The 20,530-nt window shown below is 41.3% G+C and overlaps 1 protein-coding gene across 3 annotated transcripts; it reads left to right on the forward strand.

Moving 5' to 3' along the window:
* Positions 1–144: 144 nt before the first annotated feature.
* Positions 145–17,243, forward strand: LOC124137164 (placenta-specific gene 8 protein-like). 3 transcript variants are annotated; one of them, XM_046503361.2, is made up of 4 exons: positions 145–292; positions 14,134–14,281; positions 15,619–15,758; positions 16,140–17,243. In XM_046503361.2, the coding sequence occupies exons 2-4, from the start codon at positions 14,173–14,175 to the stop codon at positions 16,230–16,232; spliced, it is 342 nt and encodes a 113-aa protein (XP_046359317.1). In that variant the 5' UTR covers positions 145–292; positions 14,134–14,172; the 3' UTR covers positions 16,233–17,243. The 3 variants fall into 3 exon arrangements, with proteins under 3 accessions (XP_046359317.1, XP_046359318.1, XP_046359320.1); XM_046503362.2 differs by lacking the exon at positions 145–292 and adding an exon at positions 13,200–13,353; XM_046503364.2 differs by lacking the exon at positions 145–292 and adding an exon at positions 13,281–13,381.
* The last annotated feature ends 3,287 nt before the right edge of the window (positions 17,244–20,530 follow it).

A 20,530-nucleotide genomic window follows, 5' to 3' on the forward strand; every position in this document is an offset into this window, starting at 1 on the left:
CTCATCTCCCTACATTAAATTCAGGTTTATATACACTATCGATTTTTGTATATATATATGGTTCATAATAATGAGGGGAGCATATGATCATTAAGTCCCAAATACCCCCGACACAACTACTGCAACCATCATCTATCAAAACCATGTCGACTATCAGCGCCCACAGTGTGTATCACCTGGGACACTATAGTCACGTGATTCGGCGTCATTAAACGTGCTTCCCATTTAGTTGAGCGCACTGCAACCAACAGGCTTCTCGGAGCGGTGAATACAAGGATTATACTCTGTCAAGGTGAGACACCCGTATATCAAAGTTTAATTAAAACGTAATACTTACTGATGCCTGTGGTCACGGCTTGGTTAAATATACACTGGAGGTCTACCGGTATTTGATTCTGAAAGTGATGAAGTGAATCTCTCTTTTTAACATTTCATTTATTATCACTCTCACGTGCATACAATTATGTTGCCAAGGTAACTTACTGATAACTCGGTCATTTCAGGTGGCAAATTCTGTATGCGTCCACATTACGGTCACGTAGGGCGGTTTAGGGTAATCTTTCAAAATTATGAAGGTTAATCGGAGACATTTTATTTTTTCTTTAAAGATATTTCAATTATTCAAATATTTATACACAGCAGTGGATACGTTTATTGAAGGACATCATTATTCACTGCAATCACAAATTGTTTATTATATTTCTAGTAACATTATAGCTATTATCTATAACACTCATGTACCGTACTTCTTACAACAAAGCACAGGGGTGCAGTAAATATGACAACACATAGGTACCCTCCTTTATGGTCGATTATTCGAAGAAATTGTCCAAGTCCAAGTTGTGATAGTTAAATCATTTCAACCGGATCTATCTCAGATAACCGTGAGAGTATCAATTCACAACATAGCATGATGGTGGATTGGTTAACCCAACCAGATGTTCGTCATTGTTGTATGGAACTATTTCTTTCAAAACTTTTGTTTTCAATTTCTCATTGTGAAAAAATGTGTCACGGATGTGAATCTTTGCCAATCAAGTGTGTACAATACATGTTACACCCGTCAACACCCGGGCTAGAATATGTCTGCAGCAACCCATGCTTGTCGTAACATGCGACTATGCTTGTCGTAAGAGGCGGCTAACAGGATAAGGTTGTCAGGCTCGCTGATTTGGTTGATGCATGTCATCGTATTCCAGTTGCGTAGATCGATGCTCATGAAACCAATCGCTGGGTTGTCTGGCCAAGACGATTTCCAAATTTCCGTCATATAGCTGGAGTGCGGCGTTACACAAACAATGCATATTGATACATCAGTTTTTGCCATGTTGATCATATAGATCTTTGTAAATTAAGAGGGGGTGATGTATTCAGCTATTGTTTTAAATTTTCTGAAACCCCCTTCATCTATAATTTCTCTAAAAAAGGACATGATAGGTTCTTTTAGTCTTAACTTCGAACGCTTGTGTGTAGGCGTTTGCCGTGTCAGGGTTTTAGCTGTGATGTTTATGGGACAATTACAATTATATATTTAGTCAGGTCCTATGCGGACATGCTCACAATCCCGCATACAAACAATAGGAACACCATTTTAGCTATATCTGCCATATTTTTAACTTGCGCTTTCGATGTCTCGACTTCAGATTCGAACAAACAATAGCATAAACAGTTCATGGGAAGCATTGAAATGCATCGAAATATATGTGTACTTGGGGATATGCAGAGCGCTGTTATAAAACCATAGTGACGAAAACGATTCTTCCTGTTCTAAAGAGTGTTATCGACTTATGTCTAATCGATGAAGTACGACGTCACACGATTTACCTAGAAATGGCTTCCTTCCCAGAATGATTTTATCGAAGAAGACCAAAGTGTCGCTGAATCAAGATATTTATATCTTTGTGATTTCCATAACCTGTTCTCGTGTCTGTTTGCCCACTTCATAAACAAACATGGCTAATGGTATCCTCGTGCAGACTGCCATGACATCGTTATCGATTAACTGGTATTGATGTTTCGCAATACATGTACTTGGTTTCTTTGGATTACCCATGCACAGATCGACGCTTGAATTTTACGTGTTATTCTAAATCATGTAAATATCATATTGTTTACATATTCTTCTGCAGATAAACACACTTCACACTTTTGTTTTACTTTCCTCTCTGAATGTGTGTGTGTGTGTGTGTGTGTGTGTGTTGTAGTGCTCAAAGCGTTCGCTCGTCACGCCGAAGACACGGGTTCGATTCCCGACATTGGTACAATGTGTGAAGCCCATTTCTGGTGTCCCCCGCGGTGATATTGCTGGAATAGTTTGAATATGCGGCGTACACACTCACTCACACTGAATTGGGGGCACGGGTGGCCCCGTCGTCTAAGGCGCGATTCGCTGTGCAGAGTTGCGTCCCTTGGGCACGCTAGAACCCTACGATTGTGGTTTCGAATCCCAGTTCGCCCCAATTATGTTTCTAGGTTCGTCAGTACTGTGCTCGTTGGTTTCACCCAGGTAAACGTCTGAGACCTGCATCACTTCGGGCTTTCCTCCCACATTAAGCTGACACGCCGTGATATAACTGGAATACTATTAGCTGCGCTAACCCAAATCACTCACTCACTCCTCTCTGAATGAAGGGCGGTGGGGTAGCCATCACCAAGCAACAACACATCCCTATTTGTTTCTAGTGTAAGTGGTCATATTTCTAGGTGTTAAACTTTTACCTTTGTTTTGCATTCGTAGATCTAGTCAAGGATATCCTGTATTCTATATAGTGATGCCACAATGATATCGACTTTAACTTTACACACTCAGTGAAACCTAAAGCCTGTCTCACTATTATTTTCCCTTCCGCCCAGCCTTTACTGTAGGATGGGCAGAGGCTAAAAATGTTAAGGGTCTCACGTCGTAATCAGATATACAGTAAACCTCGGTTATAACGAACACGCTTATAACGAACTGACGGATATAACGAACTTATTTTTTGGTCCCGACTATTTGCTGTAGTTATGCAGTATATATGCTTATAACGAACTACGGTTATAACAAACTAAGATTAGTAGTCCCTTTGAGTTCGTTATAACCGTAGTTTACTGTACTTTCATTGTCAGCTTCTGCTTCCTGGCAATTCACTCTGTTTGTTTCTTTGTTTGTTTCTTTGTTTAACGTCGCACTCAGCAATATTCCAGCTATATGACGGCGGTCTGTAAATAATCGAGGCTGGACCGCACAGTCCAGTCTTTGTTATCATGAGCATCGATCTACGCATTTGGGATACGATGGCATGCATGAACCAAGTCACGCGCCTGACCACTCGATCCCGTTAGTCGCCTCTTACGACAAGCATGGGTTGCTGAAGACCCGAATCTTCACGGGTATGGCAATTCATGATTTAAACATGTTTAAACGCTAAAACAGGTTCAAAATCTTAAATTCTTTGAATTCAAACGTTTACAAATTCGAAACATGTTGAGATCATGGGGATGTTGTGTTTTGGTAGTGTTCATCTGAACGTCTTGTATGTCTTTCCAATATAAACGCATTTTTTACAGTGTATTGATTGACTTGAGGTAGAGTTTGTAGAAATACTGCGCAACGAGTTACGTAAACAACGTTACCACCTGCAGCGTAAACAAATATAACTATACACAGAGCTCCCTGTCTGTGTATCTGGAGCGGTAATCAAGCTTGACGTTCTAAAATAATTATAACCGACAGCAGTCTCCATTGTGTTTCCCGTATTGACCTTCGCTACGCCCCTAGTGACAATAAATAAAATATAATAGTACATTCATTGCATAATATGCTAAACAGAATGATTGATTGAGTTGGGTTTAACGCCGCTTTTAACATTCTTCCAGTTATATCGCGGCGTGTCAGCTTGATGTGGGTGGAAAACCTGAAATGATGCAGGTCTCAGACGTTTACCACTTCGGTGAAACCCACGAGCACGGGTAGAGTGCTGACAAACCTAGAAACATAATCGGGGCGAACCGGGATTCGAACCCACAATCATGGGTTTCTGGCGTGCCCAAGGGACGCAACTCTGCACAGCGAATCGCGGCGCCTTAGACGACTGGGCCACCCGTGCCCCCTGCTAAACAGAAGCGACAAAGCCCTTTCCACATTCAAAAGTAATCTCTGCCGAAAGCAGAGTCGATTGTTCGATTGTACGATATCATGAACATGTTTTTTTTATGAATCACTATAAAAGAGTGATGATACCAGGTGTTCGCGAAAATGTGAGCGTATCCTGTCCCACCGGTGATACTCGTCACAAACACATGCAAAGGCATGTCAATCATTCACCTGAAAAAAAACATGGGAACATATGGTACAAGTCAAAATAGGGAATAGTGACATCATTCTTGTCACTAAAATTTGGAAATGTCCTCCACGTGTCTCCCATAAATCTTTTGAAAACTTTACTGAGGCCTTGAATGTTGTAACCTTGATCAAACAGATGGTTGATCAAGAGTCGTATGACGCTCTTTGAAATCTTGGTAGAAAGAGGCTTGCTGGATTGTACCTCAAAAGTTGTGAAATATAGACCCCAAGGGCTGGACCCGCAGGAAACGGCAGAAAGGGAAAGAGGACTATTGGAACGTTGAAGTCTTGTCATACAGTCTTGTGGAGAGTGTTGTGTCACTCTGAATCTTTATGCAAGGATCTAAATATGAAACAGATGAGGCGGTCTCACTGCTCTCCTTTATTTCTAGATTTCCAGAAACCAGAACATTTGCACTGTGCTGATGAAATATAAAATATAAAAACAATATTTTTTCGGTTGTTTTAAAATGATATAACATGTACATATATAGGAAGCGATGCTAAGCATTTTCCGACGTGTGTTCATAACAATGTTTCATGTAACAAAAATGTAAACGATACGTTACAGACTTAGACTAATCCGTTTGATCAAAGTGTATTTAAATAAAGAAAGTCAAGCGGTGACGCCAGAGACCATCAAATATATGGTCTGTGATGACGTTTATTAATGAATATCGCGCATGCAAAACAAGAAATGATTTTATGGACCTCACATGACGATTTTTAGTCTTTGTAATACTGACATAATACCACATGTAGGGTTCCCTGCAGCGACACAGCGACTCCTCCGTGTCAACCCTGTGGCTAGGAGGAAGCATAATTTCTTACTGCATGTATGCGCAAGCGCTGTCGGAAGCATCAGCGCGCTGACTTTGCATACCAAGAGTAACACATGCCTGAATGTTTGTTAATCATGTGATAAATGTCATTTTCTTCACTTCTTACAGGTAAGACATTGATAATAGTTGAGTTTAAATGCAATAATAAACTTCTCAAGAAACGTTAAGGACCACCCAAATCCTTTCATATTACTAACGTCAATCTGCCATGCCATGACAGATTAACTATAGTAATATGTAAGAATCGGGCGATCCTTAACTTTATTTGAGTAGTATATGTAACTTAAGTGCTTTTTACTAATCAAATGCACATTTAGAGAAACACTTTTGCCTGCTTTTGTAATCAAGCAAAAAGATACAAAAGTTTCGCTTCATAAAAGCAAGACACTGATAATACAGGAAAGTGGTAAGTTGTATTAACCTCTAAATAATTCAGCTAATATTAAGTTAACATAACGTCTTTAATTGGAATTTTGTGTTAACATCTGTTATTTATACAAAGTTATGTGTTCTTCAGTCTGTAACAGTTGTTTGTTTGTCCAAAAAGAATGTTTAACTGGCTTCATTTCCAAGATACCAAGATAGTCCTACTCTCCAACAACCCCTGTCTACGAGTCTCCTCCGCTGCATAGCTGGGTAACGTTCACACACGACGCAGGGCCAATGTCTGAAGGCTTACCCCACTCAGAAAATACGTCAATGCAGCTTTGATATCTGAAAGAAGAGAATAGGTCAGGGGCCGTTGTTTGAAGCCGCTATTTGAAGTATATATCACAGCGGTCCGTAAATAATCAAGTCCCGCGAAACAAACTAGTGGTTAACATAATGAGCAGCGATCCGCGCTGGTTGGCGCGATGACATCGAGCCAGGTCACACGGCGTAACCACACGCGTCATGTGAGTGAGTTATTGGGGATATCTGTGTTGTGCCTGGGATCTCCTTTGAGTTCAGTCTTTTAGAAGATGAAGAGTTAATGCCATGGAGCGAGTTGGTTCATAGTTGTGCTTTATTTCCGTACTTTTTTTTGATGTGTCATGTCGCATTTCCTTTGTGGGTCTGTTGGTTAAGCTCGCGAATTAGGTTGATGACGTCATTGGATACCAATGGCGTGAATCAATCAAACACTACCATGTCGGGTTCAGGTTCCATTATTTATAGTCCGCCATAGAGAGTGGGGTAGTTTTTTATAAGTAAACTCAAATTCGACATACCGTTAATGAGGATGAGTTGGTGGTCCCATCAGAATCCTCGTCAGCACACTTCGCTTGTCTAGAACTATGAAAAACTCGACATATACGACATCCAGTAAACGAGGGTTTTACTGTTATTGGCGTTTTCATCATGACCCCAGTGATGTCTTGTACAATGAACTGATTGTACAAACTACAGAAGGGTGTTTAAATCCCGAAAGACGTCAACTTGGGCGGGTGAACCCTATAACACTGTGAACCATGTGACAGACGGAGTTTGAATGTCCAAACACTTTACCGCATTTGACAGATACGGATGTGATTACCCTAAGACCTTGGCGCGCTGGACAGATACGAAAGTGAATACACTAATTATAAGCCCTTGACGCATTTGACAGATACGGATGTGAATACACTAAGCCCTTGACGCATTTGACAGATACGAATGAGAATACACTAAGCCCTTGACGCATTTCACAGATATGGATGTGAATACACTGAGACCTTGGCGCATTTGACAGATACGGATGTGAATACCCTAATACCCTGACGCATTTGACAGATACGAATGTGAATACACTAAGACCTTGACGCATTTGACAGATACGGATGTGAATATCCTAATACCCTGACGCATTTGACAGATACGGATGTGAATACCCTAATACCCTGACGCATTTGACGGATACGGATGTGAATACACTAAGACCTTGACGCATTTGACAGATACGGATGTGAATATCCTAATACCCTGACGCATTTGACAGATACGGATGTGAATACACTAAGCCCTTGACGCATTTGACAGATATGGATGTGAATACACTAAGACCTTGACGCATTTGACAGATACGGATGTGAATACCCTAATACCCTGACGCATTTGAAAGATACGAATGTGAATACACTAAGACCTTGACGCATTTGACAGATACGAAAGTGAATACACTAAGACCTTGACTCATGTGTTTGACATACTGGTGCGAACACCCTAAGTATTTGACTCATGTGATTGACATACTGGTGCGAACACCCTAAGTATTTGACTCGTGTGCCTGAGATACTTGTGCAAACACCCTAAGTATTTGACTCATGTGACTGAGATACTTGTGCGAACACCCTAAGTATTTTACTCATGTGCCTGAGATACTGGTGCGAACACCCTAAGTATTTGACTCATGTGATTTAGATACTGGTGCGAACACCCTAAGTATTCGACTCATGTGATTGACATACTTGTGCGAACACCCTAAGTATTTGACTCATGTGCCTGAGATACTGGTGCGAACACCCTAAGTATTTGACTCATGTGATTGACATACTGGTGCAAACACCCTAAGTATTTGACTCATGTGACTGAGATACTTGTGCGAACACCCTAAGTATTTGACTCATGTGACTGAGATACTTGTGCGAACACCCTAAGTATTTGACTCATGTGCCTGAGATACGGGTGTGAATACACTAAGACTATCGATTCCCACATGGTTCCTCTAAATCTACTATACTATAAAGCTGTTGCCCTACATATAGCAAATGTAGGTTTTTTCACAGGTTCAGATTCCCTCTGGGGCTCCTTTACAATTTATATGGAGTTGTTTGTTTGGATCAACATTGTATATTTTCAGAGACTAAGCGTTAGTCCAAAACAGTATCATATTCGTTGTGTCAGGTCTAAAGTGAGACTGATCATTAGGAGTGATGGGTGCAGGCCGGAAGACGACCCCGCCCCTAATCTTGCTGTGACTGCTGAAATGTCTATTGATCAAATAGTTTCGACACCGCATGTTAAAAGGCGTTGACCTTTCCCGGGGACCTCCATGCTACCAAACAACTACCCGGTATTTATAAGGTTGTTTGTTCTGATAACAGATAACAGTTAGTATGCCCTGCTATGTACGTTTCTACTGACCTATGTGTGGCCTGGGTGGTTCTTGGCTGTGTTGGTGGTTACAGTCACTATAGCCAGTAAATCTCTGGTAAACAGCCAAACTACATACCAGGGTCCAGATGATAACAACATAATACTTCCCATTTCAGGAACACGCCCGAAATGTAGAATTGCTATTCTGTCCGTTAAAATGGCATGCACATTGCGAGATTTAATGACGTGTTTGCTTATATAGGTGTCTCACCGGTCATTTATCATGATCCCACGCAGCAATCGTTCCGTCATATGATCCAAGCGTTCAATTTGTCGTATGATCTCAGTGTTCAGTCCGTCAAATGATCTCAGCGTTCAATTTGTCATATGATCTCAGTGTTCATTCCGTCATATGATCTCAGCGTTCAGTTTGTCGTATGATCTCAGTGTTCATTCCGTCATATGATCTAAGCATTAAATTTGTCGTAGGATCTCAGTGTTCAGTCCGTCAAATGATCTCAGCGTTCAATTTGTCGTATGATCTCAGCGTTCATTCCGTCATATGATCTCGGCATTAAATTTGTCGTATGATCTAAGTGTTCATTGCAAACTTTGCACCTCGCTAAATGGGCCTTTTCGCTTGGAAATTCATAGAAATGACACTTGGTACGGAAGGGACATTTTGGTACATTTAGTGAGCGATGTCAGGAGTTAATAGTTACGTTACTCGTTTGAAGTAGTGTCTAATTGTTATATAGACCGTCTGTATTCCTAATGCGCCTAAACTACAACTGGGATACGATGACATGCATCAACCAAGTCAGCAGGCCTGATCACCCGACCCCTTTAGTCCCTCGTACGACAAGCATGATCGCCTTTTACGTCAAGCATGGGTTGCTGAAGACCTATTCTACCCTGGATCTTCACGGGGTGAGTGTGAGTGAGTGAATTGGGTTTAATGTCTCAGTTTTCCATGTCGGAGGAAAGTTTACAGCTTACTCGAGCACGTGTAGAGTACTAAGAACCCAAACATCATAACGAGGGCGAACCGGGATTCTAAACCACCTAGGTCGCCTAAGGGACGCAACTCTGCACAGCGCATTGTGACGCCGGTTGGGCAACCTGTGTCCCCACTACTGCTGAAAGCATCGTTATGCATATGCCCATGATGCTTCATTCCGGCCGTCAAGTCACTGTCAGGTGCTTCAGATTTAACAAGTGGAAGGATATGTTCGTAACAAATGCATTTATTGTCACCTGTTCACGGGGCGGTTGGGTAGCCTAGTAGTTAAAGCGTTCGCTCGACACGCCGATGGCCCGGCTTCGATTCCAGCATGGGTACAACGTGTGAAGCCCATTTCTGGTATCCCCCACCGTGATATAACTGAAATATTGCTAAAAGCGGCGTAAAACCACACTCACTCACTCACTCATCTGTTCACGTCATTGTTGAGGTGAATCTTAAATACGATTACTGGTCACGCCACCAACCCGGTTGTAATGAGATTAACAATGGGTACGTTATGTTTTAGTCCGGTTGTCTTACTAATCAGTTTTGTCAGCTCAAATCTAATGTTACCGGTGTAATCATACCCCTACCCCTCACCTCTCATCCCCAACCAACGCCCCATTCTTGTGACGCTTACTTCCTGCTGACCTGTAACCTATACACCAATCACGTCGTGAGACACACATAACCGTTTCTGAAATCGAGGGGGCACGGGTGGTCCAGTCGTCTAAGGCGCCGCGATTCGCTGTACAGAGCTGCGTCCCTTGGGCACGCCAGAAACCTATGATTGTGGGTTCGAATCCCGGTTCGCCCCGATTGCGTTCTAGGTTTGTCAGCACCATACCGAGGTGGTAAACATCTGACACCTGCATCACTTCGGGCTTTCCTCCCACATTAAGCTGACACGCCGCGATATAACTGGGATACTGTTAAAAGCGGCGTAAAACACAACTCACTCATGAAATCGATACTTTATTTTCTTCAGTTTTGAATAGGATGTACAAACAGGGAGCTATATTTATGCACAAAACAAACTGAGATTGCACGCTGCTCTGCAGACTTGGCCCTTGTGGGTTTGATACCTTCCTGGTCCCTGTTGTCTTTGCTTCCTGTTTCTCTTCACGATTAAGAACTTTGAAGCAATGTTATCTTGTCAGTGACGCCACCATTGTCCTCGCGTGTCCCCCTACCCAACCCCACCAACATCCGTGATCTGCTTGTATTTGTTTAAGCAGTGATACGTCGGTGTGCTGCTTGGTGCGCTACAGGGTGGGCGGGCTGACCTCGTTCCCAGCACCCTTGCCGTAACCCTTCACATCGGTCATCTTTCCTTAGACGATTTGGTATGGCTTATTTTAAGAGGATATTCCTGCGTCAGGCGGAATGTCATGCTTATCTCAAATTAGGGCATATTCAACTTGTCTCGTTCCCGAGTACAGTTTGAGTGAATGAGTATGGTTTTGCGCCGCTTTTAACAATATTAATATCACGGCGGGGGACACCAGAAATGGGCTTCACACATTGTACCCATGTCGGGAATCGAACCCGCGTCTTCGGCGTGACGAGCGAACGCTTTAACTACTTGGCTACCCGACCGACCCGAGTACAGTTTGAAAAAATCAGTTGTTAAATAGAGCATCTCACTCGAGAGTCTTTTGGTATCATATATATCGACACGGGTCGGTGAATTTTTAAAAATCTTAGGCTGGCCGTTGAGATTAATACTTCTATCGACTAGTGTTTTTATATTTAGCAAATGAAGTTTGCTCTATCCTCATGTGTCGTGTAATAAAGTATAGTTTGCCCTGAACTTTTATAAACTAGGCGCAAGGACGCTTGCGTAACAATGATCTGCAAAGCACAGTGGTACAATTTCCTTGTAGCGACAGCTGAGCAATAGTGAGTGAGTGAGTGAGTGAGTGAGTGAATGAGTATGGTTTTACGCCGCTTTTAGCAATATTCCAGCAATATCACGGCGGGGGACACCAGAAAAGGGCTTCACACATTGTACCCATGTCGGGAATCGAACCCGGGTCTTCGGCGTGACGAGCGAACGCGTTGACCACTAGGCTACCCGACCGCCCCTCCACTGAGCAATAACTCCAGTGGGGGAAACATCTGGGGTTCGATCCCCAATTGGTCAAAATGCTCGCAGAATAGTTTTGAGTCACGGCGGAATAACTGGACTATTGCTAAAGAAGCGTAAAACCAAACTAATTTATTCAGTTTACCTTTAAATAAAGGTGAGCTACCATACCTGTGGTATTCAATATTGTAAAAAAAACAATAAATAAAGTTACAATAAATCGCAATGTGATGCTGTACTCGTTTGTACATAACAATTCACTCATCTTTTACTCAATAAAAGCTCCTAGCAACCTAGCTTGTGAGAGGCGACAGAAATGTATCGAGTTGTCAGACAAGGTGCCGTGCCGTGGTTGATGGCGTTGTACGCGTATCCTGGTGGCGGGAATCGTCGTATCCAGACTTGATTATCCACAGACCGCTGTAATATGTAGCTTGAATATTGATTACAGCAGTGCGTTAAACAACGGTCTCTTACATATTACCTTCACATACCCACAGCCCCACTAACGTATTTTCGGAGAGGGATAGGTCTATAGAGATATATCCTGTGTGTGTACGTTATCTGGATATGCCGTGTAGGAGATTGACAGACCATTATCATATAACTGTAAAACTGCTAAGTGAAGCGCTAAACGACACACGCACGCACGCACGCACGCACGCACGCACGCACGCACGCACGCACGCACACGCGCACACTTAATAGCAGTCTACGTCAAGTTCCGGAACTCATATTTGATTATATACATGATTATGCACTTCATAGTGCAGTGGTTATCGCAATTACACAGAGACAATGTATCACTTTCTTTGTAATAATTACAACATCTGGACTGAGTACTACTGATGTTAGACCCGTGAAGATCCGGGGTGGAATAGGTCTTCAGCAACCAATGCTTGCCGTAAAAGTCGACTACGCTTGTCGTAAGAGGCGACTAGCGGGATCGGGTGGTCAGGCTCGCTGACTTGGTTGATTTATGTCATCGTATCCAAATTGCGTAGATCGACGCATATGATGCCAATCACTGGATTGTGCAGTCCAGACTCGATTATTTACAGACCGACGTCATATAACTGGAATATTGCTGAGTACGGCGTTAAACAACAAACAAACAAACAAACTACTGATGTTAAACTGATTGTTGAGTGCAGTAACTCATACATTGCACTCTATGGGATGGGTTTTATCTAGAAACGTGCTACCTAGTTACGCGATGGGTATATGAATATACACCTTCCGGATACACAAGACCGCCTCCGTGGTCTAGTGCTAGAGCGTCCGCCCGAAGAGCGGAAGGTCCGAGGTTCGATCCCCGGCCGCGTCATACCAAAAGACGTTAAAAGATGGTACTTGTTTTTACCCTGTCTGGCACTCGGCATTAAGGGGCTAAAACAAGGACAGATCGGCTCGGAGTCAGTATACTGTGTCTGTGTCCGGGCTAGTACAAGCAGACACACAAACACACGTGCATGCACGTCGCTACAAAGTGCAATAATCTTGGACGCGACGTTAAACCCCATTTCACCTCACCTCACCTCCAGATACACACGTTCATTTCAAGACGTAATGGGGCTCTACTACCCCAACTGGACTGGTCTTCACCCCACATTATGAGTACTGGTAAATCAACACTTGATCAAATTAGGTAGACTATTCAAACACACGTCTTTTATGTCCAAAATCAACTCGTGTAAATGTGTGTAACTCATGCATCAGTTACAAAACAAACCCGGTATGATCACCTAGTGACCCCCCTGCCCCCAGACGAGCAATCCCTGTCTTAACGAACGCGTGATTGTACACGTCACGTGTAGGCCTACTCCATGTTTACCGTTAGTGGGTTTTCAAACATAATACATGGTCCTGCCTAGCAACCTTATCTGAGGAAAAGGAAAACATTGCGGATGGCTCTGTGAATAACAATGACGTCATTTTATTTCGAAATTGTTTCTCGTGAGGATATTTACATATCATAAGTAGCTATACCTGTATATTCCCCTACAGACAGTATCGGCGTCTCTGTGACAGCACTACTGAGGTGAGTGTTCATGTGTGGACTTAACCAAGTAAGGGCGATTCACATTTTAAAGTGACGGAGAATACCTTTGTTTAATGAACATACGGACATGTAATGGACATGTAACGGACATGTAATGTTGTGTTTCAAATGTTTGAAAAAAAACATATATTTGAGTTGAATTCAACATGATCACCTATTCCAAACTCATGATGTTATTCGAACATATATCATTTGTATCCAAGGAAGGGGTACACCAATCGTTATTGTTAGTTTTAATGTTTACGTTTGTTTAACAAGCATTGTCCTATCAGCTACGTCTTTACTAAATCCTGACACACGGGTAATAGTTTCTTTCAGATTCGCAGCATTCTTTTAAATCCCAGCACCAGAAGGGGTGGGGTGGGTGGGGTATCAGGGTATCGATTGCTTCATCTGTCTAAAGTATTTTGAATATATTATTATGATATTTCAGAGATTTTCTACTACAATGATACATATGTTTATTTGTTATAATTTAGTCACTTCGTGAAATGACAATTGTGTGCTCACTTTTTCTGAAAAGAAGTGAGTGAGTATGGTTTTACGCCGCTTTAGCAATATTCCAGCAATATAACGGCGGTTCTGAAAAAAACAACTTTCAGGAGGTTAAAAAAGATCACGTTCTATATGGGATGGGGAAAAAATTCGTTTATGCAACCACATTATGTTTCATTTCTGTTTCTTTTACACAACTCAAGACAATGACAAATAGCTGTTTTTTCAAAAAATCAGAAACACCTTCAAGCATCTCATGTTTAGTTCCAGTAGACGTTCATCCCTCTCCTCGCGTCCACAACAATGGCGGTCGTCACTCAGCCCACCGGAAACCCCAACCTACTGGTCAGACCGGAAGGTCACCGAGACTGGTCAACAGGCATGTTCGGCTGCGCCTCGGACTGTGGCTCGTGTAAGTCACCTAGGTGGTCAAACACCTTTCTAATGCTTTAGGCGAACTTATGTGAGTGCACCTCATACACGTGCCTCGGAAAAAAATCGCTGACGTCACTCAAAACATGTTTATCATTTAAACATTTTCACCCAAAAGAAGCACAAAAAAACAGAGACCATATATGGTCTCTGAAAAAAATTAAACAAGAAATTGTAGAATTTCGACCTGAAAACGGAATAGCGTTCCACAATCGGGCAGTTAATAGGTAGACTCATTCGTATGTTTTAGTCTTGCGAGAGAAACACTGATATTTTCAGAGATTCAGAGACTATTTGGATTTTGGCAGCAAGGGTTTTGGTAGAATATATGTCAGATAGGACGGAACCATATTATGATTAATTTTGAAGAAAAGAGAACAAAAAGTGTACGTTTCTTTCTACGCTCAACTGAGAGTTCCGAACCGGTTTCTTGACATAGCGAATGTCCGACTGAAAACATACATGTTCGTTATAGCCGTGGGAATTCCTATCATTGAGTATTAAGTTATTCTAATTCTGTTGTTTAAAGCGAAGGCGGTGAAGGTTACATGACTTGAGATCGTCGCATTTAAGGATCATGGCATTCTTTTTTTATTTTTTATTTTTTAAAAGCGGTTTACAATGGTTTTCGTGATTGTTAAACGTCATACATAGATCCCCGTAATGTGAGCTGTTTGTCTCTCTTACCTTGTTTTCATGAGAATATGTAATACTATATATTATCAGGGTATGAAACTCTAGGTATGAAAATTTAAGCCAGACCACAGGACTGGCTAGCTGAAATACTTGCCAGCCCTGACCAAAACCTGCCTGCCCACTATAATCATGTTTCTCAGGATAATTCAATTAAAACTTTAAATCGAATTCATTGAACATGAAGTAATGCAAGAAAAGAAATAGCAAACACTTTTTAGGTGAGATTTGTATTTAATATCCTAGAATACATCATGTAAATAATGCTTATCATCCGGAAATATTTAGAGTATTTTTACATATGAAATATAACCCGACCGTCGGGCAGGGGGATTTGAAAATCTGGCAGCCCGAGTTGAAATCAACCCGTCTCGGACGGTCAAGCAGGCAGGTAATTCGAACACTGATTATATATACTGCACGAACTGAAGGTATGCGTGTTGACAAAATGCCAGATATTAAGGTTCCCCTTTTGGGAGATAATAGTTGGAGCAAACAATACCGGTATTGTACACTGGGTAAGCAGTTCTGCTCGACTGAAGACATGTCACCTAGTCAAGTAGATCTTGTTTCTATCCAATAAGATTATTTACTACTGTTTGTATCCATGTTGCTGCTGTCCAGGTATCTGCACATGGTGCTGTCTGCCGTGCATGTTGTGCCGCCTAGCAGAGAGAATGGATGAATGCTGCATGATGCCGTTCTGTGTGCAGGGATCTCTCGTTGCCATGAGAACCAAAGTCAGAACCATGGGTGGGATAACGGTAAGTAGCAACGATAATCCCTCATGATGCAGTGGTGATTTGTGTCCCTTGGCCGTGCCAGGATTCGCTTGTCGTGTTGGTTCGACCGGGTTATAAAGTTTCGCGCGTTAACTTCTTCAGTGCGGTAAAGTGGTAAGTGGTGGATTGGGAATCGAACCTCAAACCTTCCGCTCTCCGGGCAGGCGCTCTATCCACTACACCAGGGGGGCCACTGGTGGATCCCTTTATCGGACACTTTCATGTTAACTGTACCCTCGGGAACTGAGTGCACCCTTTTTTCAAAATCCCGGATGCGCCGCTGGGTTTAAACCCAAAATAGATGAATCCAATACATATTCAAATAAAAGTATTTAAAATCTAAGCCACATTCTCTTTTTCCAGGGTTCAATCTGTAAAGATTGCGTCGCCGTTGCTTGCTGCGGGCCATGCATTGTATGCCAAATGTCCCGCGAGATGGACAACATGGGCTTGTAGAGTTGCCTCCCTTGGAAGAAGCGTCGGATCTGATTCACGATTGCCTTGAATTCGTTGTTAGATGAGACGACGATACGGTCACTACATACCAACGCTTCATGAGATGATGTTACCTTGTTAAAGAGTGAATAATGAGTTTTAATTGTCAAGTAACAAGTTGTATATTATATTGGTTTTATTTTGGTTTATTATGAAATAGTGATAATATGAAATTATCAATCAAAAAAGCAAACAATGTCATTTATGAGAGTTCGAATAGGTTCCAAATATGTTCCATTGAACACTTGTGGATGCCCACCAATGTTAAGATGTTGAACAAAATGTCACCCGATTGGACGCCGCGATATAACTGGAATACTGTTAAAAGCGGCGTTAAACCCAATTCACTCACTTCGGACAAATATACAGATTGTTCAAAACATGAATTTACAAACACAAGGCTTTATGGCATTTATTTTCCACATCACAAAACACGAATTCTTCTATGGCTTGTTGAAAGTATCTTAATTTCAACTAACAATTACATTCTTGTATGATCAGGTGCGAATTTGTTAGTCACGCACACAAGGTTTTTGTTTCACGAGTCCCATTTGCATAGAGAACTTGGGTACCGTATTTTTTTTAACTATTGATATATCTGGTGTACGATCTTATGTCTTGCCTTTCTGAAGCAACAATCCTCACTATAAAGTACATGCACATGTACATTTCTTATCACCACATATCTGTGTGCCTGGAGTCCTCAGAAAAGTGTTTTAATGGCGTCTTGCAATTAGCAAGATGGTTTCGACATTAAAATGTATAAAATGACTGTCATAGTTTCACTGATCTCTATGGTATTCATAGTTTTAAACAATGACTGAACCTATTGTGTTGGTGTATGCTATGGGGGCGGACGTGCAAGGTCTTGCAGGGTATATATAGAATGTGATCACTTTAAGTATTAATGCAATTGTCTTTTTAATAGTTTGCAAATAATATATTTTCTAACAAAATAAAAAGTGAACATAACTTTCCTTGTGTTATTTCTACGTCCTGTATATGCTGCTTGTATTCCAAGATGTCAGCGGATATATCCGACCCTGAACAACTACTTGAACATCCTTGTATTATAGACACTTTTCATCGAAGCCTGTGGTGATTTCGTGGTGGTCGTCATCAAACACACACACACACACACACACGCACGCACGCACAAACACACGCACGCACGCACGCACAAAACACACACACACACCAAAGGACGAATACGTGAATAGAATTCTAGCCGTTTTTACCATTATTTCTGCAGTATCTCCAAGAATGGATCTGCCATGTTGGCACTCGAAGCAGCTTCAACAGGGGTTAATGTTTTGAATTTCAAATCATTATTGAGTTTTCAGTACAAGTCTCCCCGGAGAACGGGTGGTTGGTTGTTCGAATCCCTGGCCGCGTCATACCAAACGTTATCAAAATATTGCACCTGGCGGTTGCCGGTTTTAATTGAATCATGAAAATACAAGTTGGGGACAAGTGATACTTGTGCTAATATTTGCCCTCCTTGTCGAAAAAAAGTTAACTACGCCTTGACAACAGATCTGGACAAATAACCATTCAGTGTGAATTACACACACATATGTGAGTCTATGACTGCCTGGCATAAGAGTGTTAGACTGCATTGTGTCTGTTTGTTGTTTAACGCCGCACTCAGCAATATTCCAGCTATATGACGGCGGTCTGTAAATAATCGAGTGTGGACCAGACAATCCACTGATTGACATCATGATCATCGATCCACGCAATCGGGATACGACGACAGGCATCAACCAAGCCAGCGAGCCTGACCACCGGTTAGTCGCCTTTTACGGTAAGCATGGGTTGCTGAAGACCTTTTCTACCCCGGATCTTCACGGATCACATTCAGTTGTTTAGCCATTAACAGATTACCTGCACAGGTAGTATGTATTAGGTCACACATATACTTTCGTATTTTTTATATATTTTACTAACTGACAGGAGATTAAACCACCATTAAAAAATAAAATATAAATAGCATAAGTTAATAAATAATTGCCGAGAATCTCAATCATTGAATGATTAAAACAAATTACAAAGATGGAATTACTAGCCCCTATCCAAACGAACAGTAACCGTTAACGTTTTAAATAATAATTGATGGAATGATACGTGATCGCCTCCGTGGTCTAGCGGTAGAGCGTCCGCCCGGAGAGAGAAAGGTGCGAGGTTTGATCCTAGGCCGCGTCATACCAAAAGACGTTAAAAGATGGTACTTACCCTGTCTGGCGGTCGGCATTAAGGGGCTAAAACAAGGATTGGTCGGCTCAGAGTCAGTATACTGTGTCTGAGTGGGGTATTCATGTTAAACAGACAGACAGACAGACAGACAGACAGTTTATTCAGTAAGAAGGTCATAGGCCCATAATACAGACAATGGTTGATTGCATGAACTATGCATGCCAAGGAAGTAGTCGATTTAAGTTTCTCTTAGCCGTTGGACTTTATATAGATATAAACATGTGTTATATACAACATCAAAGTTTTCTGATGAAATAATTTCAGTAAAAGATGTTACAGTTTGAAACTTGATATACTGTTTAAGATACATATTTCTTAGGGCTGAATAACGCTCACATACAAGTAAAACATGAAATTCATCTTCAATAAAAGATATACCATTTTCTATACAATATTTACATAATCGTTCAGTGTATGGGACATTTGTCTATCTCCCCAAGTCAATTGCAAGGTTAAACTTGCTACATCTGAAACGAGTCATACATATTCTCAGATATACTGGTATGGGGAGTGTAAGATATTTTTCTACATTCAACAGGGATTTAAAATGTTTATAATAAAAGGTATCAGATATACTATTGATAGAACTACACCATGATTGTTGAAGGTTATCAAATAGTCTTTGCTTAAAAAGATGAATAAATAACTTCACATTGCCAACATATCCAAAACCTAATTTAAACAAAATATTCTTAATGTGAGTAGCCCATGTGGTGCGACCAGAATGGTCCAGTGATTTGAGCATTAAATAACATTGGCGAGGCAGTCTGCGCTCGTCCAAACGCAGTATAGCCTGCACCAATACTTGATGGCCCTTGTGGTATACACAAGTTGGAGAGGGGCTCTTCCGCACTCTCCTAAAACCATTGCATTGTTTGTTGTTTTACCTGTATTTAGAAACCATTTACACATTTTGTTCTGTACATCTTCAATAATTTTACAATATGAGATGCCCCATATTTCTGCCCCGTAACAGACAATAGGCACAATCATAGCATCAAATATCTTAAATAAATCTTGACAGGGTATATTACCAACTTTCTTTTGATATCTATATAATGTCATAATGGCCTTGTTACTCTGTGCAGCAAGAGTATTTAGTGCCTTAGTCCAAACAAGTTTGGGCGTGAACACAATACCCAAATATCTATAAAACGACACGGTTTCAATATATACACTATTAAATTTCCATTTTTCATAATGTCTAAGGGGTCCGCCATTTCTGAATACCATAACTTTGGTTTTCTTCAAGTTTACCTTCATGCCTGTGGTATTGCAAAAATGTTCCAAGGCATTGATCTTCCAAGGTATTCATGTTAAACTGCGGCATGGTATCTCTGTTTGCTAGCACAATAAATCGGCATCAGTCCGGACTAGTACAAGCAGCCACACACACACGTGCATGCACGTCGCTATATAAGTGCAATAATCTTGGACGCGATGTTTAACCCCATTCCACCTCACCTCACCATTTGATACGCAATCTGCTGCCAAAACCAAAGGAACATCGTTTAAACCTTCCCTGACAGAAGTGAATTTAAAGCCATGTACTCGTATACACATAAAAGGTCCTGAACTAACTTATTTCCATTTTTCACTCAAACATATTGATAATCTAATACAACGCATAAAAGCGAGATCAAAAGACTCCATGGCTATCTTGACAAGCAGCTGCACAATAGGTAGATTGGCACATTTCTAAGCCATTTCGTGAAACTATTCTTTTAAAGTTATTGTAGAATAATTATATGTATGTGCACTGATATTTTTGTTCGCTAGTGTATATTTAAGAAAACCCAGCACACTGGGTAAGATGACATTACTGCAAATTATTGTAAATATTCAAGTAGTATTTTCAAGAAAACAAGCCGTTTCTGATACTCTATGTCGGGTGTTCTATGTTGTCTTTTATTCCTAAAAGTACGCGATGAAACACATTCAAATGTTATGGCGAACGGGGATGGCCAAAGGGAGACAACTCTAAATGACGTCACTAATACATT

Source organism: Haliotis rufescens, unplaced genomic scaffold, assembly GCF_023055435.1.
Source record: "Haliotis rufescens isolate VD_foot unplaced genomic scaffold, xgHalRufe1.0.p SCAF_5, whole genome shotgun sequence".
Classification (NCBI taxonomy): Eukaryota; Metazoa; Mollusca; class Gastropoda; order Lepetellida; family Haliotidae; genus Haliotis; species Haliotis rufescens.